At 41.9% G+C, this 23,170-nt stretch overlaps 1 protein-coding gene across 4 annotated transcripts in view; it reads right to left on the minus strand.

Annotated features, from left to right (window-relative positions):
• Nucleotides 1-23,170, minus strand: part of dym (dymeclin) — a 375,569-nt gene that overhangs the window by 208,476 nt on the left and 143,923 nt on the right. For all 4 annotated transcript variants that reach the window (XM_073064068.1, XM_073064065.1, XM_073064064.1 and 1 more), the window contains exons 8-9: nt 17,902-18,044; nt 3,659-3,841 (exon numbers count right to left, since the gene is read on the minus strand). In XM_073064068.1, coding sequence (XP_072920169.1) covers nt 3,659-3,841; nt 17,902-18,044 — 326 coding nt within the window. The remainder of the gene's footprint in view (nt 1-3,658; nt 3,842-17,901; nt 18,045-23,170) is intronic.

The raw sequence follows: 23,170 nt of genomic DNA on the forward strand, positions 1-23,170 counted from the left end.
GCTGATTTATATTCCCATTCTTTTGCCTTCTCCGTGTTAACTTTAATGCCCTGTCTAATCAACCTCTGCTTTAAATACACTCAATGTCTTGGCCACCACAGCCGTTTGTGGCAACGAATTCCACAGATTCACTAACCTCTGGCTAAAGAAATACCTCCTCATATTGTTCTAAATGGATGTCTTTTTATGCTGAGGCTGTGCCCTCTGCTCTTAAGATTACTCCACTACAGGAAACATCCTCTCCATACCTCCCTCCAATCCTCTGGTACCATTCCCGTGGACAACGAGCACATAAAGATCCTAGACAGAGGCTCAGCAATCTCTTCCCTCACCTCATGGAGCAGCCTGGGGAATATTCCGTCAGGCCCCGAGGACTTATCCGTCCTAATGTAATTTAACAACTCCAATACCTCCTCTCCCTTAATATCAACATGCTGTAGAACATCAACCTCACTCATATTGTTCTCACCATCATCAAGTTCCCTCTCAGTGGTGAATACCGAAGAGAAGTATTCATTGAGGACCTCACTCACTTCCACAGCCTCCAGGCACATCTTCCCACCTTTATCTCTAATCGGTTCTACCTTCACTCCTGTCATCCTTTTGTTCTTCACATAATTGAAGAATGCCTTGGGGTTTTCCATTACCCTACATGCCAAGGCCTTCTCATGCCCCCCTCTTGCTCTCCTCAGCCCCTTCTTAAGCTCCTTTCTTCCTACCATATATTCCTCAACAGACCCATTTGATCCTTGTTAATTGTAAGATGCCAACTGAATTTGGAATGCTACCAAATAGTAATATATAGAGGCAAAGGGAGCAGGGAACATCTGGACTGGTGATGCAGAGATACAACTTTGAAAGCCAGTCTGTCAGCTGAGAGATATGAATTTTAAATGCATTCACAATTTTCGAAAAAAAGTTAGCATCAGTAATGGCTAATTGAGCATATCTACAAAAAGCGATGTCATAGGGAAAGCAGCATCCATCATCAAAGACCTCCACCATCCTGGCCATGCTCTCAGTGCTGCCATCAGGCAGGAGGTACGAGAGTCTCAGGTCCCACACCACCAGGTTCAGGAACAGTTACCTCTCGACCATCAGGCTGTTGAACCAAAGGGGATAACAACACCCACCCCAACAGTGAACTGTTTGCACAACCTATCCACTTTCAAGGACTGTTCATCTCACGTTCTCAATATTTAATGTTTACTTAATTTCTTCTTATTATTATTTTGTTTTTTTTTCTTTATGTACACATTTGCACTGTTTCGTCTTCTTGTGTGTGGTTTTTCATTGAATCTACTGCATTTCTTTATACTCACTGCCCACAAGAAAATGTATCTCAGATTTGTATATGGTAAAACATATGTACTTTGATAATAAATTTACTTTGAACTTTATGATTTTTGCACTACTTAATTTATATATTTCTTTTTGTAACATATAAATTTTTATGCATTGCACTGTACTGCTACTGCAAAACAACAAACCATGACATACTGTATGTCAGTAATAATAAACCTAATTCTGGCAACTATGGCCATTAAATAACTGTATTGCCAATTTGCTGTAGTGAAGACAATTTGCCACCCTACCCAGTCCAGACCGTCTAAAGTGTGAAACCACACCAACTATTATGAATGATTCTTATTTGTCTCCACAGCAGCATTTATCTCAGACTGCTAATTATGACATGTCTGCTAAGAAACATTGATCAGTAAGTCAGCAGAGACCTTTTCCCAGAGCAGAAATGGCTAATGCAAGGGTGTATAATTTTAACGTAAACACAAAGTACACTGCAGATGCTGTGGTCAAAGCAACACGTACAACAAGCTGGAGGAACTCAGCAGGTCAGACAGCATCCGTGGATATTTCAGGCCGAGACCCTTCGTCAGGACTGAAGAGGGAGGGGGCAGGGGCCCTATAAAGAAGGTGGGGGGAGGGTGGGAGGGAGAAGGCTGGTAGGTGCCAGGTGAAAAACCAGTAAGGGGAAAGATCAAGGGATGGGGGAGGGGAAGCACCAATGTAGTCATCAATGTAGCGAAGGAAGCGTTGGGGAGCAGTACCAGTATAGATTTGGAGAATAGACTGTTCCACATAACCAACAAAGAGGCAAGCATAGCTGGGGCCCTCTTTCTTTAAGGATCATGGTTTCCCTTCTGCCGTCATCAATGACGCCCTCAGCCGCATCTCCTCCATTTCCCGCACTTTGGCCCTCATCCCATCCTCCCGTCACAACAACAGGGACTTAGTTCCCCTTCTCCTCACCTACCACCCCACCAGCCTCCGGATCCAGCATATTATCCTCCGCAACTTCCGCCATCTTCAACAGGACCCCACCACTAAGCACATCTTTCCTCCTCTACCCCTCTCCGCTTTTCGCAGGGATCATTCCCTCTGTGACTGCCTGGTCCACACATCCCTCCCCACAGATCTCCCACCTGGCACTTATTCCTGCAAGCGTAAGTGCTACACCTGTCCCTACACCTCATCTCTTACCACCATTCAGGGCCCCAAACAGTCCTTCCAGGTGAGGCAACACTTCACTTGTGAGTCTGTTGGGGTCATCTATTGCATCCAGTGCTCCCGGTGCAGCCTCCTCTACATCAGCGAGACCCGATGCACATTGGGGGACCACCTCGTCAAGCACCTCCGCTCCGTCTGCCACAACAGACAGGATCTCCTGGTTGCCACCCATTTCAACTCTACTTCACATTCCCATTCGGGTATGTCCATACATGGCCTCCTCTACTGCCACGATGAAGCCAAACTGAGGTTGGAGGAGCAACACTTCATATACCGTCTGGGTAGTCTCCAGCTCCTTGGCATGAACATTGAATTCTCCAGCTTCCGGTAATTCCCTCCTCTCCCTTCCCCCATCCTAGTTTCACTCTACCTCCTCCTCCAGCTGCCTATCACCTCTCTCATGATTCTGCCTTCTTCTACTACCCATAGTGCTTTCCCCTTACATTCCTTCTTCACCTTTCCTGCCTATCCCCTCCCAGCTAGGGCATTCATTGGCACAGATGGCTATGGAGGCCAAGTCATTGGGTATCTTTAAAGTAGAGGTTTATGGGTTCTTGGTTAGTCAAGGTGTCAAACGTTATGGAAAGAAGGCAAGAGAATGAAGTTGAGAAAGAAAATAAATCCGCTATGATGGAATAGCGGAGCAGGTTCAATGCGCCGAATAGCCCATTGGTTTTATGGAATAGTGTCCTTTTTCAAGTCATCCAATTTTTAGGTCAAACGGGCAAAATGTAGTTAATTCAATGAGAACAGGTTTAGTTAGCAGAATTACAGTAAACAAAGGCATTTCATTTTTACATTCATCACCTGAATGGGGGGCCACAGTAACATCATTAGCGAGACGCTACTACAAGCTGGGACGTCAGGGTTCAGAGTTCAAATCTGACGTCCTTAGTAAGCAAGTTCATACATTCCTACCCATGTGCACGTGGGTTTCTTTCAGGTGCTCTGATTTCCTCAGACAGTCCAAAGACATATGGGTTAAATGTTTAATTGGGTCATTGTAAGCTGTCCTGTGATTAGGCTAGTGTTAAAACATTGGGTTGCTGGGCGACGCAGCTCAAAAACCAAGAAGGGCCTGTTCTGTGCTGTATCTCTAAATAAATAAAATGAAATAAACCTTTTTACAAACCTTGTGTGTTTTTGAAGGACATTATTGACTGTCGGTATGGATTTGGTCTGTCGGACATGTTACTGAGATTTGATAGAACGAGTAGCAGTAATAGACTCCGATTTGCCAGAGGGGACGAAGGCTCCTCTTGCTGGGCTGGCTTACTCCCAACACCCCCCAACGTCAGGACTGTCCACAGGCCAGCTGTGTTAAAGAAAAAGAAATGTCAGAAGGAAAGACAATTAAACATGAGGACTTTATATTGATAATAATTTTATGTCTTTGCAGTTGCTTCTGCCACAAAATAACTAATTTCATATCATCTAAATCAGTGATAATACATCTGATTTTGAGAAATCATGTCTAAGAAATTATCAAGAAGTGACCAAGAAGATGGCTGAGTGTGGGATAGTAGACAATATCTACATGGATTTTAGAAAGGCCTTTTACAACATCCACATGGTCTGAAAGGTTATATAGAATCCAGGGAGAGCTAGCCAAATGGACACAAATTGGCTTGGTGGAAGGAGTCAGCTGGTTAAGGATTTCAGAGTGGAAATCTGTAACCAACAGTGTCATTTTGACATCTCCATCTGGGTCCTTCTCTTGACAAATTGCATGCACCATGCTCTCATTGTAATGGATCACCTATTTCCATCAAAAGGAAAAGCCCAAGGTCTTATAACTGACACCTGTGAGATTATGCCATCTTGTGAGCAAAGGACTGTGAAAATGTCCATCTCAACTAAAAACAGCATTAATGGCACTAAGCATGGGTCCGTGGTGCAGAAGGGAAAGAGGGAGAACAGGGGAGCAGTAATGATAGGGGACTCATTAGGCCAGGGAACAGAAAGGAGATGCTGTGGACATGAACAGGCCACCCAAATAGCATGTTGCCTCACTGGTGCCGGGGTCAGGATGTCTCGGAGCACGTCCACAGCATGTTGGAGAGGGAGGGAAAGCAACAAGATGTCTTGGTACATATTGGTACCAATGACATAAGAAGGAAAAGCAAAGAGTTCCTGTAAAGACAATTTAGAGAAATACGTAGAAAGCTAAGAAACAGGACCTCCTGGGTAGTAATTTCTGGATTGCTGCCTGTGCCACACACCAGTGAAGTTAGAAATACAATGATTTGATAGATTAATGTGCTGCTGAGAAGCTGGTGAAGGGGGTAGGGGTTCAGGTTCATGGAATATTGGGATCTCTTCTGGAGGAGGTATGATCTGTTCAATATTGTCCAGTTACACCTGAACCTGAGCGGGAGACCAATATTCTTGCAGGCAGGCTTGTTAGAACTGTTGGGGAGGGTTGAAACTAATTTGGCAGGGGAATGGGAACTAGAATGAATGGACTCAGGATTGGACAGATGGTAAAAAAGCAAAGATAGCTTGCAGTCAGGCTGTCAGAAACGGCAGACAGATAGGACGAAATTGCAGCCAGCAGGGTGAGTATCAGTGTATTAGGGATGCAGAATCAAAATGGGTAGCAAATACAGTACTCAAAGTATTATATCTTGATGCACAGAGTATAAAAAATAAGGTGGATGATTTTGTTGCAATATTACAGGTTTCAGATATGATACATACACAACGCTGGAAGAACTCAGCAGGTCAGGCAGCATCCGTGAGAAAAGTGTAGCCAATGTTTCGGGCCGAGACCCTTCATCTTGGCCCGAAACGTTGGCTACACTTTTCTCACGGATGCTGCCTGACCTGCTGAGTTCTTCCAGCATCGTGTACGTATTCTTTGACCCACAGCATCTGCAGTTGTATTTTTGTGTCAGATATGATGTTGTGACTATCACTGAATCGTGGTTGAAGGATGGTTATAGTTGGGAACTGAATATCCAAGTTTGCACGTTGTATCGGAAAATAGACAGAGGAGTGGCGTGGCTCTACTGGTAAAGATTGGCATCAAATCAGTAGAAAGATGTAACATAGGATCAGAGGAAGTTGAATCTTTGTGGATTGAGTTAAGAAACTGCAAGGGTAAAAGGATCTTGATGGCAGATATATACAGGCTTCCCAACAGTAGCAGGGATGTGGACCACAGATTACAACAGGAAATAAAAAAGGCATATCAAAAGGGCAATGTTACGATAGTCATGGGAGATTTCAACATGCAGATCAATTGGGAATCAGATTGGCAATGGATCTCAAGAGAGTGAGTTTCTTCAGTGCCTAGGAGATGGATTTTTAGAGTAGTTTGTTGTTGAGACTACTACTAGGGGTTCAGCTATACTGGATTGGCTTTTATGTAATGAGCAGGGATGTGATGCTGAGGCTTTATAAGGCACTAGTGACCTCACCTTGAGTACTGTGAACGGTTTTGGACTCCTCATCTAAGAAAAGATGTGCTGGCATTGGTGAGGGTTCAGAGGAGGTTCACAAGGATGATTCTGGGAATGAAAGGGTTATTATACAAGGAATGTTTAACGGCTCTGGGTCTGTACTCACTGGAATTCAGAAGGATGAGAACAGGATCTAATTGAAATCTTTTGAATTTTGAAAGGCCTTGACAGTGTAGATTTAGAAGGGACGTTTCCCATGGTGGAGGAGTCTAGGACAAGAGGTCACAACCTCAGAATAGAGGGGCGTCCATTTAAAACAGAGATGCGGAGAAGTTTCTTTAGCCAAAGGGTGGTGAATTTGTGGAATTTATTACCACAGGCAGCTGTGGAGACCAGGCCATTGGGTGTATTTAAGGCAGAGATTGATAGGTTCTTGATTGGACATGGCATCAAAGGTTACGGGCGAAGGCCGAGGAGTGGGGCTACGGAGGGAAAAAAAAGGATCAGCCATGACTAAGTGGCAAAGCAGACTTGATGAGCCAAATAGCCTAATTCTACTCCTATGTCTTATGGTCTAATAACACTTTTTTCTGAGGTAAATTGTGGTAGACTATCACTGCAAACAATGAAGAGGCGAGTGAAGGCAAAGCTAACTCAAAGGATGAGCCATGCTGATGCATTGCAAAGTCAGAATGAAATGTGTTTGAGACAGTTTCTCAGTCAGGAATGCAGTTGGAGCGAGCTATTTGGAAAAGTGTCAAGGTGGAGCAAGGCTGTTCACTCCTTTATCTGAGGTTCTAAGACTCCTCCGGCTCCTATGCACTTCCTGTATGCGAGCTTCGCAGCAATTTGCCCACTATGTGATAAACTGAAACAGAGGCTTGAGCCTACTCCAGCTGCTCCGGGATATGGGTTTATTGACTCAGTTTGATTTGAAATGCTGTTGCTTGCTTCTATTGTTTGCATGATTTATGTATTTTTCCTCTTTCTCTGCACATTGGGTGTTGGTCTTGTATTTTAATTGGGTTCTTTTGGGTTTCTTGCTTTTTGGTTGCCTGTAAGCAGACAAATCTCAAGGTTATATCATTTATGCATACTTTGATAATAAATGTACTTTACACTTTGAACAAAAGGCAACAATGACCACTTCCAAATACATACTGTTTTACGTATCTTTTCACCTGGCTCCAAAACACCAGCATCAACAAAAATGTTGCTAGAGGAAGATCAATGTCAATGATCTTGGGGACCACAAAGTTAGATTTACAGACAGTGCCTCACAGAGTCAACACCCAGTCCACAGCACTTCATGACACCACTATGCAAAGACATACTCCACTAAGAGCCAAGAACAGGTGTAAAACCATCAAGGTCTGAGGGGCAGCTCAGTGGAAGGAACATTCAATCTTTTTCCTTAACCATCCACAGTAGCCTATCTAACTCATACAGTACTAAGCACAGAAACATGTTCTTTAGCCCATCTAGTTCATACTGAATCTAGTTCAGATCTGCCACCATTCCTACTTTAACTACTAATCCTGGAAGGAAATTGTATTATATTGAGATTGGAAGGCTAAATGAAATCGAGGAGACAATGCAGAAACACTATGACAATAAACAAATAGTAGGAAATGCTGGTGCCATGAAAAGTGTTGCAAAGAAAATTGCATTTGTGTCTGAAACAAAATTTTGAAAAGCCCTTCTTCACATGTCTGTGTAATGCCCTGGTTCACATCTTTGCTGTAGGTATTTCAATTAGCAGCTCTGTAACAGCAGTTTGTTCTGCTTTCAACCTGCTTGGGTTATTGTTGAAGATAAGGGACAATGTGCAATGTGTGTGGGAGGTTTTCTTGGTGAGGGACAATAAGGTTGGTCTTGGGCGTGTGTTCAGCAGGAGATGGAGAGAGGAGACGCTGGGAAAAACCGGTCGTAACATACGATCCAGTAGAAGACCTGTTTGTTCTAGATGATTGCGAGCGAAGTTCAGAAGGTGGTGTGTGCTTTCACGTTGACCGAGGACCCAGCTCATGAGTGACAGAGAAGTTCAAGATGAGCTCCAACTTGTGCACATTTGACTGTTTAATTAGAATGGGCTCTTTTCTTTTCGTTATTCTTTACTAACCCTTAAGTTAAGTTACGATTCATAAATATAATCCCTTTAATCCTATGCAGTTTACTGTGTTATTTCATGACATTAATTTGTAACAGGGTAGCAGATTACACAGCATCCACACAAACCAGAGTTCGAGGTGGGACGAGCCATTTCAATCTGACAAGTTTGACAGAACTTGAGAGTGTCTTCCCTGGACTTACCTAGTCAAGAAAACCAGGATGTTTCATCTGGTATAAAAGTGCAAGGAAATACTATTGCACACTATTAACTTATCCCACTCCCCGCTACTGAGCACATTTACAAGGAGTGCTGCCACAAGAAAGCTGCATCCATCATCAAGGGCCCCAGCAGTGTTCTTTCTCTCACTGCTGCCATCAGCAAGGAGATAAAAAGCCTCAAGACCCACACAACCAGGTTCAGGAACAGTTATTACCACTCAACCATCATTAAAGGAACCCTTAGGAGGCAGTGATCATAATAAGATTGAATTCATAATGCAATTTGACAGGGAGAAGCATGTATCAGTTTGACAATGGAGTAAACGGAATTACATAGGCATGAAAGAGGAGCTTGCCCAGGAAGATTGGAGGAAGATACTGGTGGGGATGACCATAGAACAGAGGTGGCCGAAGTTTCTGGGAATAGTTCACAAGGTGCAGGATAGAGAAGTTACACGGAAGTTGTTTTTAAATGGCAGGACTTGGCAACTGTGGCTGACAAGGAAAGTTAAGGACTGCATAAAAGCCAAGGAAAGGCCATATAAAGTAGCAAAAGTGAGTGGAAAGTTGGATGATTGGGAAGCTTTTAAAATCCAACAAATGGCAACTAAAAAGCTATACAAAGGGAAAAGATCTGAGTCCTATGTCTAATGGTCTTATCAAGATCACTCACCTCAACTCTGAATTGATTCTACAACCTACAGACTCAAGCACTCTACAATTCAGGTTCTCAAAAAATTAACTTTCTTTTTGCACAACTTGTCTTTTTCTGCACAAGATGACTGGCTATTTGTCAGAAACAAGAGAAAGTTTGCCGATGCTGGAAATCTAAGCGACATTCACAAAATGCTGGAAGAACTCAACAGGCCAGGCAGGATGTATAGGAAAAAGTACGGTCGAGTTTTCGTGGCTATTTGTCAGAAACAAGAGAAAATCTGCAGATGCTGGAAATCTGTGCTCCCCCTCTTTTCCATGGCCTTCTGTCTCTTTCACCAATCAACTTCCTAGCTCTTTGCTTCATCCCTCCCCCAAATTTCACCTATCGCCTGGTGTTTCTCTCTCCCCTCCCCCCCACCTTTCAAATCTACTCCTTAGCTTTTTCTCTCCAGTCCTGCCAAAGGTTTTCGGCCTGAAACGCCAACTGTATTTTTTTCCATGGATGCTGCATGAGCTGCTGAGTTCCTCCAGCGTTTTGTGTGTGTGGCTGTTTGTCAGTCTTTATTTGTGTTTTTTTTTGTAAATTCAATTTTATTTCTTTATTTTTCTGTAAATGCCTGCAAGGAAAAAAACCTCAGGGTAGAATTGTACATGGTGACAGATGCGTAATTTAATAATAAAGGATTATGAAGGATCCCACCCACCCTGCTCAAGGACTGTTTGTCCCACTCCCATCAGGGACAAGGCTACTGATCCACACCAGAAACAGTTACTTTCCCCAAGCAGTGAGGCTGATCACCACCTCCACCCACTAACCCACCCCTCCACACCCCCAACCACCACTACCTTATCATTTCCTGTCAGTCACCTTATGTACAGACACTCCTGTGCCTAGCATCACTTTATGGACATACAACAATCTATGTATATCAGCTAACTTATGTTTTTATATTTATTGAGGTTTTAAAAAAATTATTATTGTGTTATTCCTTTTATCGCGTTTTTTGTGCCACATCAGATCCAGAATAACAATTATTTTATTCTCCTTTACACTTGTGTTCTGGAAATGACATTAAACAATTTGAATATTGAATCTTAAACTGTTACTTTGACTTTGACTTGACTTCTTCAACAACAGAACAGACAAAGCGATACCGTGGCACCAAAGCTCCTGAGTTCACAGAGTATTTCAGATAAAACCTGACATTCTTTTGCATTCTTCTAGCAAGATAAACAGAACCGGCTGACTGTCTGTCTGCAGTAGAGATTACCGCCCAGCCTGAAAGCAGATAGTGGCTTGCCAGAGCTCACAGAAGGAGGGAAGGAGAGAGATTGTTAAGTGCTGAAAAACAGAACCAAATGTTTTAGGAATTTTGGAATCCAGTCACAGAACATAGAACTGTGAGCATAGAAACCAGCCCTTCAGCCCAAAATATTGTGCTGAACCAATTAAATTGGTAATAAAATGACTAAATGGTCTTTGCCGCTTTCCTTGTTCAGTGAATAATTATTGAGTCTGTTCACATTTAATTATGATTACTGACATTTGTGCATTTGACCGTTCTGCTAACTGCTGATTGCTCGTGGCACTACTGTCTTGTAATCTGTTGGTTGCTATTGTGTTGTCTGTTATGGTGTTGTCCTGTGTTTTATGCTTTGCACTGAACCTCAATCAATTTTGGTTTGTTTCACATACCGGCAACAAAGAGATTCTGATTTGGAACTAGTCCATTCTGCCTACAAAATGTCCATACCCTTCTCATTTTCCTCACATTCATGTGTCTGTCCAAAAATCTCTTAAAAGTCCCTAATGTTTCTGCCTCTACCACCACCCCAGGCAGCACATTCCAGTCACCCACCATTCTCTGTGAAAAAAACTCGTCCCTCACATCTTCCTTGAAATTATAAACAAGGGGAAATCTGCAGATGCTGAAAATCCAAGCACAATACAAACTGCTGGAGGAACTCAGTAGTATAGTTGACGGTTTGGGCCAAATTATCAACTATATGCTTTTCCATAGATGCTTCCTGGCCTGCTGAGTTCCTTGAGCATTTTGTGTGTCTTCCTTTGAAATTATCCCAATTTACCTTGAATACATGCCCTCTGGTAATAGATATTTCAAGATTGGAAAAAGATATTCTGTGTCAACTCTATCTATGCACCTCACAATCTTATCAACCACTATCAGATCTCCCTTCAGCTTCTGCCAGTCCAGAGAAAACAACCAAAGTTTGACAACCTCTCATTATAGCACATTCCCTTTAATCCAGGAAACATCCTGGCAAACCTCTTCTGCACCCTCTCCAATGCCTCAATATCCTTCCTAAAGTGAGGCAACCAGTCATTAAGGAACGTCTGATACAGGAGCTTTGACCCAGCTTTTCTGCTTTTATTGAATATAATGCGTTTATTGCACAACTGCGCTAATACTTTGCATTAGTTCAACTAAGCTAAAAATATTTTGCTGATCATTTTCATTTGTACTCTGTGTCTGAAGCTTCTTGCTCAAATGATCAACAATTATCAGCCAACATTGATGGATTTCAGTTCCCTGATACCGTTCCTCCACGACCACAATGTCCTGTTGAAACCTTTCACCATGCTCATCACTGACAGCGCCAACATTTTCAGGGAAGAAGTTTAAACGGGAATGCAGAAAACAAATCTTTGCAGACATTTTACACTTCATGGCTTTGTACGCTTGAAGCACGTTTCCAACCAAAGTTAACAAATTTCATGACATATGCTGGTGATATTAAACCTGTTTCTAATTCTGATGTGACGCTAGGCTCATAAGTGTCTGTACATAAAGTGACAGGCTGCATCCTGATAAATCTCCTTTGTACTCTCCCTTGAAAGCTTCCACATCCTTCCAAAAGGAGGTGACCAAAATTGAGCGCAATATTCCAAGTGTGGTCTGTATGAGAATTCCAAAATCTAGCAGACTGGCTGGTGCTCCAAAGTATGTTAGGACGGCAGATCTTTGGAGTCCTTCTCCATTCAACTAATCATCTGGTTTTTCACTTCTTCCTCAAGAGAACTTCACATTTCCCACGTTATACTGTTTGTTAACTTTCTTCCACTCATTTAAACAACTAATATTTCTCTGCAAATTATGTAATCTCCCCACCTACCAACTTCTCTATCATCTACAAATGTGATTACAGTAAATATCCTCTCCACTGTAAACTGCAAACAGCTGTGACCTGTCAAACTGAAAATAAACCCGTTGTCCTACCTACCACTTCCTACCAGTTAGCTCAGCCTCTATATATGAGAATATATTACCTTGCACCTCACAAACTCTTAACCATGTGCAGTACAAATATGCACTTAGAAGCCACTTAATAGGCACAGGAGTGGAACCCAGTGTAGATTTCTGCTGCTGTAGCCACTCCACTTCAAGGCTTGAACCAATCTGGACATTCTCCTCTGACCTTTCCCATTAAGAAGGCATCTTCACCCACAGAACTGCCACTCACTGGATGTTTTTTGTTTCAAGCACCATTCTCTGTAAACTCTAGAGTCTGTCATGTGTGAAAATCCCAGGAGATCAGCAATTTCTATCACAGATTCACCAGCCCATCTGGCACCAACAATCATTCCACAGTCAAAGTCACTTTTATCACCCTTCTTCCCCCATTCTGATGTTTGGTCTGAACAACAACTGAACCTCTTGACCATGTCTGCATGCTTTTATGCATTGAGTTGCTGCCGCATGTTTGTCTGATTAGGTATTTGCATTAACGAACAGGTGTACCTAATAAAGTGGCCACTGAATTTAATCCAATTCTCCTGTTAACAAATTGTCCAATGCTTCCTCAACACAATCTCAGCCTGTCAGATGCAATTTCCTCCTCATGATGGTGTGCTGATTCTGCTTTGTCACATTATCATTTCCCAAATGGATTAATGAAAAATGGAGTGCTGAGTGGGAGGGAGGGGTTAGATTGATTATAGAGTAGGTTAAAAGGTCAGGACACATGATAGGACAAAAGGCCTGCAGTGTCCTGATGAAGGGTCTTGGCCTGAAGACCGTTCAACCGTTTATTCATTTCCATAGATGCTGTCTGAGTTCCTCCAGCATTTTATGTTTGTTGCTCTGTCCTGTAATGTTCTATGTTGAAATGTTCTTCAACCTACTCAATAATAGACTAACATATTTATTCAATAATTGCTACTAAATCACTGACTGTCCACTTTTTGTCTCTACTTTTCTCACTTAGGGCATTACATGGGCAGGCTTCCAGATTCCTGGTACAGTACTTCTCAAGAACTTTGAAAGGTTATAACTGCTGCATCAACTATCTCCATAGCCACTTATTTACACAGTCCCGTATGCAAACTATCAGGTCCTGCAGACTTGGCATCCTTTAGCCTCATTAATTTGCCTGATACAAATTTTCAAGCGATGGTAATTAATTTCTGTCTTGTAAATATTTTCAAATTATTGGAATGTTTACATCCTGCTATAAAGAATGATGCGAAGTATCTGTTTCCTCCTCTGTCGTTTCCTAGTCCCCATAACTCACCCTCATTCTCTCATCAGGAACCTAAGTTCATTTAAACCTCCCTCTTCCTTTGTACAACTTAAAGACATTCACTGTCAGTTTTTACAGATTCAAGATTCAAGACTGTTTATTGTCATTTCTAGTACACAAGTGTAAAGCAGAATGAAATGATTGTTACTCTGGATCTAATACAGCACAAAATGTCAGCATGACTTTGTCAAGGACAGGTCGTGCCTTACGAAACTGATTGAATTTTTTGAGGATGTGACTAAACACATTGATGAAGGAAGAGCAGTAGATGTAGTGTATATGGATTTCAGCCAGGCATTTGATAAGGTACCCCATGCAAGGCTTATTGAGAAAGTAAGGAGGCATGGGATCCAGGAGGACACTGCTTTGTGGATCCAGAACTGTCTTGCCCACAGAAGGCAAAGAGTGGTTGTAGATGGGTCATATTCTGCATGGAGGTCGGTGACCAGTGGTGTGCCTCAGGGATCTGTTTTGGGACCCTTACTCTTCGTGATTTTTATAAATGACCTGGATGAGGAAGTGGAGGGATGGGTTAGTAAGCTTGCTGATGACACAAAGGTTGGAGGTGTTGTGGATAGTATGGAGGGCTGTCAGAGGTTACAAGGGGACATTGATATGATGCAAAACTGGGCTGAGAAGTGGCATATGGAGTTCAACCCAGATAGTGTGAAGTGGTTCATTTTGGTAGATCAAATATGATGGCAGAATATAGTATTAATGGTAAGACTCTTGGCAGTGTGGAGGATCAGAGGGATCTTGGGGTCCGAGTCCATAGGACACTCAAAGTTCTTACGCAGGTTGACTCTGTGGTTAAGAAGGCATACAGTGCATTGGCCTTCATCAATCGTGGAATTGAATTTAGGAGCCAAGAGATAATGTTGCAGCTATACAATAGTTTACAATATACATTAATGATTTAGATCAGGGGTGTCAAACTCATTTTAGGTCACAGGCCGGATTGAGCAAAATGCAGCTTCATGCGGGCCGGATCAGTCGGACGCGTGCGAACGCAGCTTTCATTGCCTACATTTTTTCAGCCTGCTCTCATGTGCCTCAGTCTCTGCTATAACTACAAAGTGTTTCACTTTACAAATTCCGTTTCTTATGAAGAAGACTGCCAAGCAAAACTGCCGAATAAACACTAAAAACCCTGAAAACCTGGTACCTGAATAAACTCAGCATTAGCCATATCATACGCCATAGGCGCTTCGATTACTGGGGCCAGCTTTAATAGTAATTAGATATTATCTCGCAGGCCAAAGATAATTCCACCGCGGGCCGGATTTGGCCCGCGGGCCTTGAGTTTGACATATATGATTTAGATGAAGGGATTAAAAGTAACATTAGCAAATTTGCCGATGTCACAAAGCTGGGTGGCAGTGTGAAATGCCAGGAGGATGTTATGAGAATGCAGGGTGACTTGGACAGGTTGGGTGAGTGGGCAAATGTACGGCAGATGCAGTTTAATGTGGATAAATGTGAGGTTATCCACTTTGGTGGCAAGAACAGGAAGGCAGATTACTATCTAAATGTAGTCAAGTTTGGAAAAGGGGAAGTACAATGAGATCTAGGTGTTCTTGTACATCAGTCAATGAAAGCAAGCATGCAGGTACAGCAGGCAGTGAAGAAAGCTAATGGCATGCTGGCCTTTATAACAAGAGGAACTGAGTATAGGAGTAAAGAGGTCCTTCTACAGCTGTACAGGGCCCTGGTGAGACCCCACCTGCAGTATTGTGTGCAGTTTTGGTCTCCAAATTTGAGGAAGGACATTCTTGCTATTGAGGGAGTGCAGCGCAGGTTCACAAGGTTAATTCCCGGAATGGCGGGACTGTCATATATTGAAAGATTGGAGCGACTGGGCTTGTATACACTGGAATTTAGAAGGATGAGAGGGGATCTGATTGAAACATATAAGATTATTAAGGGATTGGACACGCTGGAGGCAGGAAGCATGTTCCCGCTGGTGGGTGTCCAGAACTAGAGGCCACAGTTTAAGAATAAGGGATAGGCCATTTAGAACAGAGATGCAGAAAAACTTTTTCACCCAGAGAGTGGTGGATATGTGGAATGCTCTGCCCCAGAAGGCAGTGGAGACCAAGTCTCTGGATGCATTCAAGAGAGAGTTAGATAGAGCTCTTATAGATAGCGGGGTCAAGGGATATGGGGAGAGGGCAGGAACGGGGTACTGATTGTGTATGATCAGCCATGATCACAGTGAATGGCGGTGCTGGCTAGATGGGCCGAATGGCCTATTCCTGCACCTACTGTCTATTGTCTATTGTCTATATAGGACCCCAGTCAGACCCCACTTGGAGTACTGTGCTCAGTTCTGGTCGCCTCACTACAGGAAGGATGTGGAAACCATAGAAAAGGTGCAAAGGAGATTTACAAGTATGTTGCCTTTTCTCCTTGGGGTGACAGAGGATGAGAGGTGACCTGATAGAGGTGTACAAGATGATGAGAGGCATTGATCGTGTGGATAGTCAGAGGCTTTTTCTCAGGGCTGAAATGGCTGCCATAAGAGGGCACAGGTTTAAGGTGCTGAGGAGTAGGTACAGAGGAGATGTCAGGGGTAAGTTTCTTGTGCAGAGAGTGGTGTGTGCGTGGAATGGGCTGCCGGCAACGGTGGTGGAAGCAGATACAATAGGGTCTTTTAAGAGACTTTTGGACAGGTACATGGAGCTTAGAAAAATAGAGGGCTATGCGTAACCCTAGTAATTTCTAAGGTAGGGACATGTTTGGCACAACTTTGTGGGCCGAAGAGCCTGTATTGTGCTGTAGGTTTTCTATGTTTCTATGTAAAATTACAAAATAAGATAAAGAACACAATAATAATAATAAAAAAGCACAATAAATATAAATATATAAGACAACTTGTATACATAGATTGATTGTATATCCATAAAGTGATACTAGGTACAGGTGTGTCTATACATAAGATGACTCTGACAGGAAATGATAAAGTAGTGGTGGCTGGGACTGTGAGGAGTGGATCAGTCGGTGGAGGTGTTGATCAGCCTTACTGCTTGGGGAAAGGAACTGTTTTTGAGTCTAGTGGTCCTGGCATGGATGCAAAATAGCCTCTTCCCAGATTAGAATAGGATAAATGAGCAGGGCGGGTGGGTTCCTTCATGATGTTACTGGCTCTTTCCTGGCACCTTTCAGTATATAAGAAATGGCATGGGAAAAAGGACAGGGTAACTACAGGTAGGGTAGACAAAGGAGATGCAGTGGATGTGATGTACCTGGTTTTTCAGAAGGCCTTTTACAAGGTGCCACACAGGAAGCTGCTTAGCCAGATAAGAGCCCGTGGAATTACAGAGAAGTTACTAGCATGAGTGGGGCATTGGTTGATCAGCAGAAAGTAGAGAGTGGGAATAAAGGGATCCTATTCTGGCTGGTTGCCGGTTACCAGTGGAGTTCTACAGGGGTCAGTGCTGGGACCGATGCTTTTTACAATGTATGTCAATGATTTGGACTATGGTATTGATGGATTTGTGGCTAAATTTGCCGATGATACAAAGATAGGTGGAGGAGTGAGTAGTGTTGAGGAAACAGAGAGCCTGCAAAGAGATTTGCAGGGACTGTCATATGTTGAAAGATTGGAGCGACTGGGCTTGTATACACTGGAATTTAGAAGGATGAGAGGGGATCTGATTGAAAGATATAACATTATTAAGGGATTGGACACGCTGGAGGCAGGAAGCATGTTCCCGCCGATGGGTGAGTCCAGAACTAGAGGCCACAGTTTAAGAATAAGGGGTAGGCCATTTAGAACAGAGATGTGGAAAAACTTTTTCACCCAGAGAGTGGCGGATATGTGGAATACTCTGCCCCAGAAGGCAGTGGAGGCCAAGTCTCTGATGCATTCAAGAGAGAGTTGGATAGAGCTCTTATAGATAGTGGGATCAAGGGATATGGGGAAAGGGCAGGAATGGGGTACTGATTGTGTATAATCAGCCATGATTACAGTGAATGGCGGTGCTGGCTAGAAGGGCCGAATGGCCTACTCCTGCACCTACTGTCTATTGTCTATTTAGATAGTTTAGGGGAATGGGCAAAGAAGTGGCAAATGAAATACAATGTTGGAAAATGTAAGGTCATGCACCTTGGTGGAAGAAGTAAACCCACTTATTTAACACCAGCTTAATGGCAGGACAATTTAAAATGAGCAATTAACCTACTAACTGGTACTTCTTTGAACTGTGGGAGGAAACCCACACAGTTACGTGAAGAACAAATACACTCCTTACAAACGCGCTGAAATTGAACTCTGAACTCCAAAACACCCTGAGCTGTAAAAGCACCATGCTTTTTTGCATGTTACTCAGTGTATCAAATGGTTAGAAGGACTTGGCATTCCTAATGCTGAGTATCAACTGAGGAGCAACAGAAATTCAACAGGTATTTTAATCCCTATAATAAAACATACTGTACTTACATGCTACACCAGATGCTAATCCGTACAGCAATCCATTTCCCACAGAGTTCTGCTCAAAGATCTGTGTTCCTTGAGGTGGACATTTCTCTTGCCTGATGAAATTGTAAAGTAATGTTTTGACAACCCTGCTTGTGTCCTGGAGGCTGTGAAAAGAGGTAGGGTGAGCAGGGACAGAAAGGAAGGAGGCAAAATAAAAGGGAAAATTAATACACTAAAAATGACTTGGTTACACTGCCCAATCTGCCAACAAACAGATAAACTATCAAGAAAGAACTAGGATTAGCAAATGTAAATCAGATCCATCCCTAAATTAGAGTTTCTGCAGTTAATTCCATAAGGTTAAAGAGCCATGCAGAAAAGAAATTGTATCCACATGATCTCAGAACAAATAAATCACCACAGTGAGTTTTCATCAACTCTGCCCACTTCAGTCTTTTGAGGCTCTTAAAATTGATCTTCATCGTTTCTTAAGAGCTCTAACATTCACCAGTTAAAAGCTTTAAAACATTTAATCACTGATATTTATTAACCAAGGAATGGTTTTATTTATTTCTCAAAAATGTAATTGTCTTTACAATGTTCTAGGTGAGAAAAATATCCTGGGTAATAAGCAAAAGAAGATGCTGGAGGAACTCAGTGGGTTAGACAGCATCCAAGGTGAAAAATGGACAGACAACTTTTCTGGTCAAGACCATTCATGAAGGGTGTAAAGTTGAAATGTCAACTGTCCATTTCCCCCTACAGATAATAACTTCCCTGATGAGTTCTATGTTCTATGTTCCTCCAGCATCTTTCTATTACTCAAGATTTCAGCATATGCTGCCTCCGTGGTTGCAGGTGAATAATTCCTTAGTTCTTGTGATAAGCACACTTTCTGTTGGATTAACAATCCATTACCTTATAAACTTATCAAGTAACATATTCTAATGTCTTTCATTCTTTTAGTTACATTCTAAAAGTGGGCAATTATTTTCATTCATTAGACCAGGCCCAAAATTAGGCCATTCAGCCCATTGAATCTGTTGCATTATTCCATTATGGCTGATTTATATCAAGCCCATTCTCCTGCCTTCTTCCCATAACCTTTGACACCCTGACTAATCAAAACCCTATCAATCTCCACTTTAAGTATACTCAATGACTTGGTCTCCACAGCCATCTGTGACAATGAATTCCATATATTCAACACCCTCTGGTTAAAGAAGTTTTCCTCATCTCTGTTCTAATGGAATGTCCTTCTCTTTTGAGGCTGTACCCTTTGGTCCTAGATTCCTCACTATTGAAAACATCCTCTATTCATCAATGTTATTTTGGCCTTTCAATATTCAATAGATTTCAATGAGATCCCCCTTATTCTTCTAAACTCCAGTGAGTACAGGTCCAGAACCATTAAACTCTCTTCAACATTAACCCTTTCGTTCCCAGAATCATCTCGTGAACTCCTCTGGCCCTGCTCCAACGCCAGCACATCTTGTCTTACAGAGGGGCCCTTATATGGAAATGAGCTCATTGTAAATATAATAAAAGAACCTCTATGCAAATTACCAACTGTGTTCAAAGCAAGAACTCCTGGCCGTCATACTTGACGTTACTCAGATATCACACAATTTGTAAATACACAAGCGATAGTTCAACTTATATGTGTACAACTTCTTAATGATGTTTTTCCAAAGGTATCCATTGTTCTGATTTGAAATATGACATGACCCTTCCAAATGTATTTCAAGAACACAAAGCAATTCTACCTTGTAGCATAAAGCCACATATTAACAATATTCAATATTACCATTCCTGAAATGTTCCAACAATCTATGGACTTCATCTCATGTTCTCAATGGTTATTACTTATTTATTTATTATTATTATTTCTTTCCTTTTGTATTTGTACAGTTTTCGTCTAAGAAGGACTTAGACAGATTTGGAGAATGGGCAAAGCAATGATAGGTGGAATACAATGTCAGAAAATATATGGTCATGCACTTTGACAGAAGTAATGAAAGGGATGACTATTTTCTAAATGGAGAGAAAATACAAAAATCTGACATGAAAAGGACTTGGGAGTCCATGTGCAGATTCACTGAAGGTTAATTTGCAGGTTGAGTCTGTGGTGAGGAATGCAAATGCGATGTTCTCATTTGTTTCAAGAGGACTAAAATGTAAAAGCACTGGTGAGGCCTCATTTGGAGTATTGTGAGCAATTTTGAGTCCCTTATTTGAGAAAAGATGTGCTGAAACTGGAGAGGGTTCAAAAGAGGTTCACAAAAAGGATTTCAAGGATTGAATGGCTGGTCACATGAAGAAAGTTTGATGGCTCTGGGTCTATATTCACAGAAAAGATTGGAGCTGAAAGGAAAAATGGATCAGCAATCATGAAATGGCGGAGCAGGCTTGATGGGCCAAATGGCCTAATGCTGCTCCTATATCTTATGGTCCCACGGCCTTTTGGACAGTGGTTGAATAGTGTGGATTTACTATTATAGATTTACTGTGAAAGCCTACAAAAAAAAATTAATCTCCGGGTAGTATATAGTGACATATATGTACACTGATAATAAATTTACTTCAAACTTGTAAAACAAAATATTCTCTTTTTTATTTTTATTTAGAGATGCAACATGAAACAGGCCTTTCCAGCCCAACAAGCTGTACTGCCTAGCAACCAACCAATTTAATCATCAGCCTAATCACAAGACAATTTACAATGACCAGTTAACCTACTAACTGCTACATTTTTGGACTGTGAGAGGAAATGGGAGAACCAAGAGGAAACCCATAAAGTCAATGGGAGAACGTAAAAATCTCCTTACAGAAGCAGCAGAATTGAACTCCAAACCCAAGCTAACCACTACCTTGGTTAGTTACATAACGTTCATTTTTGAATAGTATAAATGAAATTATACTGAAGAAGAGTCCCAAAGAAGGGTCTTGGCCTGAAATGTCAAATGTCTATTCATTTCCATAGATGCTGCCTGACCTGCTGAGTTCTTCCACCATTTTGTATGTGTTGCTTTGGATTTCCAGCATCTGCAGATTTTCTCATATAAAATGAAATTAATTTTCTTTTAATGGCACCACAGGCTGAACAACATTTTTGAGCATCTTCCTTTTAGGAGGGTTGGCAAAGTTTATTACATGCCATCTGGTAAACCTAGCAACAGTTGGTTAGTATCCAAAATATTAATGTTTTTTGATCAAGGTTGTTCTCGTTCTCTTTTCCATGGAAAAGGGGTTTGAAGTTTTTATCCTCTCTCAAACTGCATTGGCTGTCTCTTACTGCTCGGATTTTTTCACACATTCCCAAGTTATCTTAGTAGGTTGGTGGTGTTGAGGGCAGTGCAGAAGGTTGCAGTAGGTTACAAAAGGATGCAGGATACAGAGCTGATCTGAGTTCAATGCAGAAAAGTCTGGAAGGTTGAACTCGAAGGCAGAATACAGGGTTAATGGCAGCTTTCTCAGCAGTGTGGAGGAACAGAGCGATCTTGGGGTCCACATACATGGATCCCTCAAAGTTGCTGCACAAGTTGATGGGGTTATTACCAAGGCAAAGCTTGTGCTGGCCTTCATTAGTCAAGGGATTAGGTTCAAGAGTCATCTTCCAAGCAAACCTGTTTTTAATCAACATGACTTCACTTGTTAATGTATTTGTGGTAATATTACTTTATGTGCTTTGTGTGTGTGTTATATGTATTGTGCTGTTCACCTTGGTCAGAGAAATATTGTTTCGTTTGGTGGTATACGTTTACAGTTGAATGACAATAAACTGAACGAACTTTATTTGCTGAAGTATAAGCTTTAGAATTTTCTTCCATTACATGTTCTCCCCCTTTAAACTAAAAACTCTTTGTCCCATCTTTTGATCATCCACCTTTTTTCTCTGTAGCTTTTCAGACAAAATACTAACAGGCCTTGGGCCATGTGAGTGTTAAAAATGGAATATAAATACAAGTTGTTACTGTTAGAGAGCAGATGTGGTGTGCAAGAATTAGTGGTGGGAGAAGCTAACAAGAAATTAATCCAACAGTCTGGAACAGCCATTCCTTCAAACTTTTAATGGCCTCATTTAGAGGGCTGAAGGTTGTCAGTCAAGTTGTTGTGTAAAGAAAAGGAGTGAGCAAGTGGTGAAAATATCTATCATTTGAAAATTAATTTAAGAAAGGTTATATCAAAAATATTTCACCCAAATTGGAAGAGTTTATTTTAGCCCCTTTTCAAATGAAAAGCAATGCCACGAGAAAGCTCATCAAAGACCCTCATCATGCCCTCTTCTCGTTATAACCATCAGGAAGATGGCACAGAAGCCTTCAGGCCCACACCACCAGGTTCAGCAACAATTAACACCCTGCAACCATCAGGCTCCTGAGCCAGAGTGCATAAATTCACAGGCCTCAATTCTGAACTGATTCACTTTCAAGGACTCTACAACATGTTTTCTGTATTATTTATTTTTTACATGCACTATTTGTCTTCTTTTGCACATTGGTTGTTTGTCAGTCTTTGTTTATGTATATATTTTTTCATAAATATATTGGATTTCTTTACTTTCATGTAAATGTCTGCAAGAAAATGAATCTTAGGGTGATATGGTGAAATATGCACTCAGCGGCCTCTTTATTAGGTACACCTGCTCGTAAATACAAATATCTAATCAGCCAATCATGTGGCAGCAACTCAATGCAAAAAGCACGGTCAAGGGGTTCAGTGGTTATTCAGACCAAACATCAGAATCAGGAATAAATATAATCTAAGTGACTTTGACAACAGAATGACCATTAGTGCTAGACGGGATGGTTTGAATGTCTCAGAAACTGCTGATCTCCTAGGATTTTCATGGACATCCGTCTTCAAAGTTTACAGAAAATGGTGCAAAAAGACAAAAATTATCCAGTGAGCAGCAGTACTGTAGGTGAAAAAACCTGGATAATGAGAGAGATCAGAGGAGAATGGCCAGACTGGTTCAACACACAACACTGAGCCTTGAAGTGGATGGGTTACAGCTGACAGGAGGGCAATAACTCAAATAATCACACATTACAACAGTGGTGCGAGGAAGAGCATCACCGAATGCACCACATGTAGAATCTTGAAGTGGATGGGCTACTGCAGCAGAAGACCACAGACATACACTCATGGCCTCTTTATTAAGTATCTAATAAAGTGGCATGGGGTGGCAGAGTGGAGCTACGTCTCTACCAAAGGAGGTGTAACTCTTTACCTTTGCTAGCCTGCACAGACCTCCCCACCACCCCACAGTCAAAGTCACATGAAGCCA

This window comes from Hemitrygon akajei, chromosome 13, assembly GCF_048418815.1.
Source record: "Hemitrygon akajei chromosome 13, sHemAka1.3, whole genome shotgun sequence".
In the NCBI taxonomy this organism is placed as follows: domain Eukaryota; kingdom Metazoa; phylum Chordata; class Chondrichthyes; order Myliobatiformes; family Dasyatidae; genus Hemitrygon; species Hemitrygon akajei.